Source organism: Camelus dromedarius, chromosome 1, assembly GCF_036321535.1.
Source record: "Camelus dromedarius isolate mCamDro1 chromosome 1, mCamDro1.pat, whole genome shotgun sequence".
In the NCBI taxonomy this organism is placed as follows: domain Eukaryota; kingdom Metazoa; phylum Chordata; class Mammalia; order Artiodactyla; family Camelidae; genus Camelus; species Camelus dromedarius.
Window position 1 is genome coordinate 57,356,303 of NC_087436.1, and position 9,558 is coordinate 57,365,860.

Below are 9,558 nucleotides of genomic sequence, written 5' to 3' on the forward strand. Positions count from 1 at the left end.
CTACAAACAGGAGAGAAAGAGAGGGAGGGAGGGAGGACAGGAGAGAAAGTTGGTAGTGTGTATTTGAACTATGAGAAAACCTTTTGTTTTGGCTGAAGTTTTTATAAAGTGGAATAACTAATTCTGGCAACGTTCACTATAACCCACTAGATTCCAGGTGACCTGAAACCTCTTGCAGAGTTTGTTGGGGCTGGGAATAAAGACGAATGGAAAGATCCTGGAAAGATTCAAGAGGCAAAAAAAATCGTGCTGCAAACTTGGGATAAGTTTTATCTCACAATTTAATTACTGACCAGTGCTTTTCTATGTAGGATTTCTGGTACTACTTGAAGGCATAAAGTTTATAATAGAATTATCCTTCAAAACTCTTAGGTACCATAAATTTGCATTTACTAGAAGACAGTTCAAATCTCCAAGGTCATTTAAAACTGTTTTTAATGCTTATATTAGAATGGAATAAGTAAGTGACAAATAAAAGTTGTTCTCACGTTTATTTTTACCATTTGCAAAAGGAATACATAAAACAATGGCAGTTGGCTTTGCTAAATTAAAATAAAATGATTTTGAGTAGAAAACGTAAAAAAAAAAAACGAATCAAGATAAGTAGAAATGGTCGCAAACACTCAATAATAAATAAGTTTTCTAACATTAACAAAGCAAAATAAAATTGACCAAATGTTTTTGACACTACTAGATGTGGTTTTTTATTTTAATTTTTAAACAAACATTTGCAAAGAGCTTAAGAATAATAAGTGGCCGTGTTTAAAAAACAAGAACAGAAACAAAACTGGTCTGCAGTTGGCAGTTGAGTTTGTCCCGGAGCTCAGCATTAGCGGCTGATAAAGTGCGTGCGCCAAGTTTCCTAAAAGACGCCAATGCTCTCGCGGTCCGCTATACATCCTGGGTATGTTTATACAATGTATAAACCTCAAAGTTCCTTGTTTTCTAACAATTCCATAGTCAAAAGTTATTCACTTTGGAAGAATTAACTTTGCGTTTCATAATGCATATTGGGAGACAACTTAGGAATACTAACTCTCCCACACGTTAGTGCGCGCAACACACAGGGATGGATGCCCAGGGCATAAAATAAATTAAACACAAACCAGCGACAGAGAAGAAGATGCGACGTTTTAGCAGCGTATTGGCAGCAGGGAACTAGAATAATGATGCTATGTAGGAGTACATATAATTATACCTCATCTATCTACAGGGGCAGCAGAAGGTGGGAGAAAAGAACTCAGCTTCAACAGCAAGCTTTCATCAAACAACATGGACGATAGGAAGTTTGGAATAGCTGCTGCTTTTGCAAACCATCAAATGTAGCTGCCATTTGAAGCCAAGTCGTTGCTAAACAACGACCATCGCTTAGCAAAAATTAAAAGGGTGCGGAGATCTTTAACCACGGGGCTTTCCGCACATTGGGAAAGGGCAATTTTGTTTCTGTCTCAGTTTTGCAGGTTTCTGTCACCTTCCTAACTTGCCTCATCCGAGTCACTGTAATGGGAATGAGGAGAAAACTCCCCGTCGCTTCTGTGGGACCGGGGCGAAGTTTTGCTACTTTCCTCCTGCACTGGCTGCAGGATGCCCCCAGGCAGCGAAGGCGACAGGTTCTTTTGCGCCATCATCGCCGTCAGGGCGCTGTCCTCGAAAGTCGAGAAGTGCAGAGCTTCTAGCTGCACCGAGTATCCTCCTGCGGAGGCCGGGGCCGAAAAGCGAGTCCGGCAGCTTCCGGGTGGGGTTGGCCGCTGGCCCCCTCCGGAGGCCGGCGACGTCCCAGCTGCAGTCGCGGTGCCCGCACCTGCTTCGTAGGGGGCTGCTGCGCGAAGGTGGTGGTGGTCACTCTTGCAAGATGCTGGCGGCGGCGGCGGTTGGTCCCCTCCGCTGGGGGTTTGAAGCAGCTCGGACAACGCGTTGATGTAGATCTGGGCCATCTGCAGGGTCTCGTACTTGGACAGCTTCTTGTCGTTGTTGAAGGACGGGATAACGTTGCGCAGCTGGTCGAAGGCGTGGTTCAGCCCGTGCATCCTGCGTCGCTCCCTGGCGTTGGCCGCTAGCCGCCTTTGCTTCTGCACCCCGTTCACCTGTTTGCTGGAAGGGGCGCGCTGGCGGCTGCAGCTCAGCTCGTCTACCACTACCCCGCCTTTCAGCTTGCACAGCTGTTCCCGCACTTTCACCGGCCCGGGGCTCTTGCTGCTGCAGCCGCCGCCGCTCCTTCTCACCAGTTCCCCTCGGCCGTCCGCCTCGTCCCGGGGCGCCGGGGCCTCGGAGGCACCCAGCTCTGGGGAGTGCAGCAAGTACTGGGCGGCGCGTGCCGTGCAGATGCCCTGCAAAGTGGGAGCCAGCCAGGCGCGTGGGTCGGTGCTGTCCAGGAGGGACAGCTCGGCTGGGTAGACGGGATGCTCCCTAGTCTGCAGGGTCGCAGGTGTCTGTGGTGGCGGCGGCTGCGGGAGGTGGTGCGGCTGGGGATGGCGATGGTGGTCCCCCAACTCCTTCACTTCAGCCCACTCTTCTGCATGTAGCAGGCGGGACATTGCACTGCAGAAGCTCGGAGGCGCAGGGTCAAAGTAGGAACTGGCGAACCCGCTCAACAAAAAACCCTTCTCGGGTCTTTACTGCAATGTCTTATTTTTTTTTCCCCTCTTCGACCCTCCCCCACCACTCGCAGATCACACACCAGGTCGCGTGCAACGAAGCTTCTCCGGTTGCTCAAGGCGCTGCGCCCCTTTAAAAAGCGGCACGCGCCAGTGTGTCTCCCCCCGCTCTTCTCCCAGCCCCCTCCTCGCGCCGGTCGCGTGTCTGCTCAGCCAATGGCGGGGGCCGGCAGGCGCGTGTGAGCAGCCAATCAAAGAGTTTTTACACCCGGAGGAAAAAAGTTCCTGCTCTCGGAGGGCTCAAGGGCCTGCTCTAGGGTTTTTTTTTTTTCTTCTCTTCTAAGTTTGTAAATTCATATGTTAATTGTGGGTTGTAATTTGACTCCGGTGTGTGTCACCCCGCCAGCGGCTGGGGTGCGTGACGGGATGCAGAGCAGCTACTCGGCTGGCGCCCCGTCGGAATAGGGTCAGACGTGTGCGACTGCGGGCGGGTGAGCGGCTCTAGGCGAGGCTGGACCCGCCTGGAGCGGGGAGGGCAGGCGCTGGGAGGAGAGAAGCCCGCCTGTCCTTTGCTGCGTCCAAACTAGGATCAAAGCTCCCACCGTTTGCGCTCACACATTTAAAATCTCTCATGTATATGGCATATGTATATGTATGCATGTGATACATGTATGTGTATATAAATCTTTCATAATATGTGTGTTCTTAGATATATAATTGCTAAAGGACGCCCACCATTTAAAATCAATGTTAGAATTAAAAAAAAAAAACCTGTCAGAATACGTTTCTCATTTTTCATCTCTCGCTCCAGGTTGACTTAATGTAGTCTCTTAATGGAAAGTAAAACTGGTACAGTTATGTACCAAATTACAGACCCCCACCCCCTACCTGGAAAATTCTCTTCGTCCCCTTTTCCCAGCACCAACTAGGATTGTAATCTGCAGAAAACTCTCCGCCAAGTAGTTTTAGGGCAGGGATATTTTATAGTTTCAACACCCCAGTAGGATTCCTTACTAAATGCGGAGCAAGCGGAGAGTGCCCAAAGGTAAATGAAAGGCGCCTGCTTTGGGGCAATTCTGAATCCTCAGGGTACAGGAATTACCTACCCTTCAGCCTCAGGAGCCCCAGGTTTAATACCGCGTGTGGATTTCCCGGCAAACCCCCAGAAACTACAGCCTAACTCCCTCCACCCCTGCTGGATTAGGATGTGCTCTCCTCCACCATTTTCCTCCCTCCAATCCCTCTCCCCGCCGCGGCCGGGCGGGAGCGCTAAAACCCGGGAGGTCTGGGCGAAGCTGAGGCAACATCTCCCAGGTGAGCACCACCCTGCCGCCGCGTTGACCCGCCTTCTGTATTCTCAGCAAATAAGCCAATCAGAAACGCCCTGCCCCGGGCACGCCCCTGCTTGCGCCCAACACGCCCCACCTCGGGGCGCCCTCCTGCACCGTACCTGGGGCGCGGGAGTGGGACTCAAACAGCGGGTGCAATTGCGGCTTTCTACCTTAAGAGATGCCTGTCGTCCCCAAAGGAGTTTCGTCCTCTGGAAGAGAGTGAAAAGAAACGCCAGCAGAGAGAGCTCCGTAGAACCTGGTTTTGCAGTGCCCAGAAACGACTGAAAGTTGTTCTCACTAGTATTAGCAGGGGCTTGATCCAACCTGCCATTTAGAACTCCTTGGACAGACGAATCTCTGGGGCTGGACTGGATTTAGTTACACACACAAACACACACAGACACATCTATAGCTTATTGGAGATAGATGTGTGTGTGTGTGTGTGTGTGTGTGTGTGTGTGTGTGTGTGTGTGTGTGTGTGTGTAGTTTGTGGTAAAATAACTTTTATTTTGCCCTGAGAATAAACAGGAAGCTCTTTTTCTTCACCTTCCCTTTTCGTTCCTTCTCTTTCATTAGGTGGGCAGAGGAAGCTAGGCATCTGCCCTGAGGGAGGGATCAGAGCTGAGTAGTGTGAGTAGGCTCTGCAGAGGCTTCCTGTCACGGGATTGTGAAACTCTAAGTAATATTGGTGTCTGTAGGGGCTGGACGACGGCCGCAGTACAGGGTATGGAAGTTTAAGCAGAAAGAGGGGGTTTTCTGTGCCTGGACAGCCGGGATCTGTTACATACAGAGGATTGATGAATACATTGTAAGTTTGATAAATGCTTGGAAAATATGCATTGATTATGAGTAAAAGAAGAAGGACTCTACTACCATGGGGAAGTATGACAGACACCAGCTTGATGAAGTGATCAAAGTTTACATCACCAGCAATGGGACAAGTCAAATTTATGTGCTGTGTGTTAGGATGCAGAGAACACAGCATTGATGGTATGATATTCCTGCCAAAGATGCATATCTGAATCCAATCAAGAGAAAACATCGAACCAACTCAAACTGAAGGACTTTCTAGAAAACAGCCATCCTGTAATCTTTAGAAGTGTCAAGATGAAAGGCAAAGGCTCAGGAACTATTCCAGGCTAGAGGAATATAAAGAGACCTGATAATAAATCTGATGCCTGAATCTAAACTGTGTCCTTTTCTAGTAAAGAGCATCATTGGAACAATTGAGAAAACTTGAATGGTGTCTGGGAAATAGATGGGAGCAGTGTTAGTTTCCTGATTCTGCTGGTTTTACTGTGGTAATATAAGAGAAGAGAATGTTCTCCTTTTTAGGGACTACTCAGCTTACTCTCAGATAGCTTGGTAAAAAGTTCCTCACACTGTGCTTGCAACTTTTCTGTAAGTTTACGATGGTCTCAAATAAAAATGAAGGAAAACAAAACCAAGCAGGCATATTTAGTTTATTCTTTACATGTCTAGTTACCTATTCACATCTATCCAAGTATTATACAAGCACTAAGGCCTGTAGTTATTGCTCAAGCCTCAAGTTAAATTTTGTTCTGCCTGGCCACAGAGTATGTATCTAATGGGTTTATGAATTCTCAGGTTTTAATGATTATTCAATTCACAAGAACTCAAAAAATATTTCTCAAGAGGTGCCAAAAATTGAATGTTAACTTGAAATGCATTCTTCTGTAGGTTATTTAAAATAAAAACTTCCAAGTCAAAATGAATTATTTTAAGCAGTGTTCTGATCAGTTTACAAACATGAAAAACAACCAACCTACCAACCAACCAAACAAACAAAAAAAAACAAAAAACCCCCAAAAGTATTGTCAACTATTGTTTGTAACTTTACCTTAACAGTTGGCAATTATGAGAAAGAATTAAGCATTTATCCTATCAATCCTATATAAATGGTATTTCAGAGTAATCAAATGGTCTCAGTTCGCCTGGAAAATTTATTTTCAGAATAATTCCATCTAATAAGGGTAGAAAAAATAAAATATAGAAAAATCAATATTTTGCAACCTCTAATGAAAAATTTTATTTAAGCAATCATTAATAATGAATGAAACAATTAAATCAAAGTTTGTTAGGGGAATTTGACAATGTAGCAATCAATCTGTCACCACTTGAACTCATTCATCAATTTTAACACCTAAGAAGACACTAATATTCCATGCTTCCTAATTTTTCATGCATTATGAAGTACTCAGATCCCTATGAAGTATTCTTTAAAAAAAGAAGAAAATGAATCTGAACTTAAAGATGGGGGATACCATGTTAAGTTAAATGACACCACAGGAGTGCAAAAAGGCAAACCCACATCATGTAACATTCCATAGAACAAATGTTCAGTTTCAACAAAGAAGAAGGAGGGAGGTGAGGAAGGATTGCTCTTGAGCAAGACAGCCCAAGATATAGCACAAAAAGCAACGTGTGGACCTTGTTTGGATTCGGATTCAATAGTAAAAGGACTTTTTTTTTTTTTAAACAGTTGATAAAATGTGGATATAAGTTCAGTATTATATGATACCAACAAAGTTACTGTTAATTTTTTCCAGCTGTGATAAAGGCAATGTGGTTATCTAAAAAGGTGTCTGTACCTTTGGAACCACATTTACATGCATGTAAGGATGAAATAACATGAGGTCTATTGAAAAGGAATAATGAAGCAAATGTACAAAAATCTTGACAATTGCTAGATATGGGTGATGTAAAGATGCATTAGACAATTATTTGTACTTACACATGAAAATTTTCATAATAAAAACTTGTTAAAAATTCAGCAGTGTCTCACTGGCTATCATATATCAACCACATAGCTCAGATCAGCGTGTAAATCCCAGTTATCTGGTCCTAATCTTTGTTTATAGACTGAGGTCTCATTATCCCTTTTACACAGTTTCTCCAATTGTACTTCAAGGATCATCTACCTGCATGAGAACCAGTTTGAATAGTCATTACAAAGAGGTTCCTGGGCCCTTATTAAATCTGCCAAATCAACTTTGTGAAAGGGACCCAGGGCTTGTATTTTAAATAAACCCCCAAGATGTCCCACTCTGAGAACTATTTTTCTAGAAGTTTCCCTGTGCTCTATTCAGCTACTTTATAGTTCTCAGAACTTATATTTCTGTCACCGCCAATATGCTAATCCAGGCATCTGTTTTCCAATCCTATCCACTAAAATGTAACCTAAAGTTCCAAGTCTAGATTAAATGCTTCCTTCTCTAGGAAATTTTCTCTTGTCATCTCTGGAACCACCATTTATCCTTCAGCAAGGAAGTGAAAGCAAGGTGTCTCTGGGTCTACCACTATACCAATAGCTCGTTAGAGAAGTTTAGAGTTGCATTCATTATGGCTCCTAAATTTACTTAAGGTTCACTGAGCACCAGGAATTATAAACTCCTTCACAGTTTTGTAGTATCTATATCAGTTTTCTACTAATGCATAATAGATTCCCCCCAAACTTAGTGATTTAAACAACATACATTTATTATATCACAGTTTCTGTGGGTAAGAGATTCTGGAGCTACTTAGCTGGATGGTTCTGACTCAAGGTTTCACATGAGGTTTTAGTAAAGATGTCAGCTCAGGTTTTAGTATCTGAAGGCTTGACTGGGACTGGAGAACCCACTTCCCAGATGGTTCATTCACATGGCGGGAGAGTTAGCTCTGGCTGTTGGCAGGAGGCCTAAGTTTCTCGCTGTGTAGATCTTTCCAGGTGGCCGTTTCAGTGTCCTGTGGCATGCTTTCCCTTCCTTTTGCTCTACATATATCATCTATATGCCAGTCCATACCAAATTCTCATCTATTGCCCAGTCCTTTTTCAATGGTTTTCACTGCTCTTAAAATAAACACAGACATCAAAAACCAACACTAATCTGGGGAACCAGGGAATGTTTACTGCAGAAGTAAGACCTGAAAGTTGAACAGGGGGCAGCTAAGGAAAGAGGGGTGGGGCGAGGAGCTACTACAACCACAACGCCAAGAGCAGCAGCAGCAGCCACAGCAACACAGGCTCCCTGAGCGCAGACTGAAAGGCCCTGCTTCACTGGTCCCTCCCTGGCTCTTCTGCCTCTCCGCCTCTCCCGTGTAGACGGTCAGTCCCCTTTTCTTTGCTCAGCCAGGGCCTTCACATCCATTTTCTGCTACACTCTTCCTGTCTTGCCTGGCTCTGCTTTGTCAAGTTACGTTCTGTTCGATGTTCAACTTTCGGGTCTTACTTTCTAGGGAAGCCTTTTCTCATGCTCCAGAATAAGGTTGGCTCCCTGTTTTACACTTTTAGGTCACTATCAAACAATTATTTGTGTAATGGGGTTTTTTTCCCCCCCAGTCAACACAGCTTTTATTGTATCCTTAAGATATCACAAATGAATCTGAAGAGTCATCTGGCATCTTGCTCTTTCTGGACCCAGACAACTTAGATACTATTTATCAGCCTGCTGGACTGTTCATTTTTCAGAAACATAGATACCATCCAAAAATTTTCTGATATCCTTATTTTTAACTGTCGTGGCTTGCTGAATCAAAGCAGCTGAATTTGATACCAGTTCAATGTCATTTCCCTCAAGAACTAACTCATCTTTCTGAGTTTGAGATACTGAACAAGCAACACCTGGCCTCACACAAACCCTGTGTATGTATTTTTCACCCAAGAAATTTTGGATTTCAACAAGCGAACCATCCTGAACAACGACGTTGATGGGGATGTGAGCATACACAGACCTCATCTTGTAACGGAAGCCCAACGTAACACCCTTGATCCTGTTCTGTACATGGCTACAGATAGTGCGAACAGTAGCCAGTTCTTTTCTATTTCCCCACCACTTGTCAACCCGGAGCCTCTTCTTTTTCTTTGCAAAGAGACTTAGTTTTACATTGATGTGATTGAAGTCCCTCCGCAGGGTGCCTCTGGGGCCCGTCGCAATAACTGTGCGTCCCTTCAGAGTGATGTCGACATTTTCTGGAATGTCGACAGTCTCATTGCTGAGAATGGTCTTCATTCTCATGGTAGATGTGGCAAAGAGCTGTAATTGTTTTGTTTATTTAATGTTTATCTCTCCCCTGTCAGCCTCCTCTGCCAGTGAGGCTATTCTGTTCAGCACTGGGGCGGCAGAGGGAAGCAGCTGGCTGACTTCCAGTGGACGAGTTGGTGCCACTGGTTGTCCAATGCCTCCGCTGTGGTCAGTGGTGTCTGGCGGACGTTGGTATGGGACATAAGGATCTGCACACTTTGTGTTCACTCCCGGAGGTCCATCTACATGATTCTTCCTCATATCTCCTTGCCTCCACTTTTCCAGTCTTACTCCCTCCCGGTGCTTGATTAACCAGCCCGGTAATCTATGTCTATACTCACCTTAGGCCATTGCTTTCTTCGTAGAAAGCTGATGGTAAAATGAACCACGCAGGACTTCCCCTCCACGCTGTCTTTAGGGCCTTCTCTGATGCGAAGTGTAGGGCAACGGTGGCCTACTGTCAGCTGGCAAACATAGCAAGTCACCTTATCCATGAGCCAGGCCTCAGTTTTCCCTTCTTTGTTAGCTGTTCCCTTTCTGTTCACTCACTGAAGGCGAGGCATTGATGTCCCTCAGCAGTGGAAGGGTCTGGGACACCTGTTCATATGA

General features: G+C 45.1%; 2 protein-coding genes across 2 annotated transcripts; both read right to left on the reverse strand.

Annotated features, from left to right (window-relative positions):
* Positions 1-477: 477 nt before the first annotated feature.
* ATOH1 (atonal bHLH transcription factor 1) lies at positions 478-2,662 on the reverse strand. The gene has a single exon (XM_031463143.2). It carries the CDS (start codon positions 2,532-2,534, stop codon positions 1,476-1,478), a length of 1,059 nt encoding a protein of 352 aa, XP_031319003.1. The 5' UTR covers positions 2,535-2,662; the 3' UTR covers positions 478-1,475.
* Positions 2,663-8,265: 5,603 nt separating this feature from the next.
* LOC105089524 (large ribosomal subunit protein uL6-like) lies at positions 8,266-8,953 on the reverse strand. The gene has a single exon (XM_064489758.1). It carries the CDS (start codon positions 8,941-8,943, stop codon positions 8,386-8,388), a length of 558 nt encoding a protein of 185 aa, XP_064345828.1. The 5' UTR covers positions 8,944-8,953; the 3' UTR covers positions 8,266-8,385.
* Between the last annotated feature and the right edge of the window lie 605 nt (positions 8,954-9,558).

Excerpts from the sequence above, each read along its gene's own strand:
- ATOH1 (XM_031463143.2), bottom strand. The coding sequence starts at position 2,534 with ATGTCCCGCCTGCTACATGCAGAAGAGTGGGCTGAAGTGAAGGAGTTG.
- LOC105089524 (XM_064489758.1), bottom strand. The coding sequence starts at position 8,943 with ATGAGAATGAAGACCATTCTCAGCAATGAGACTGTCGACATTCCAGAA.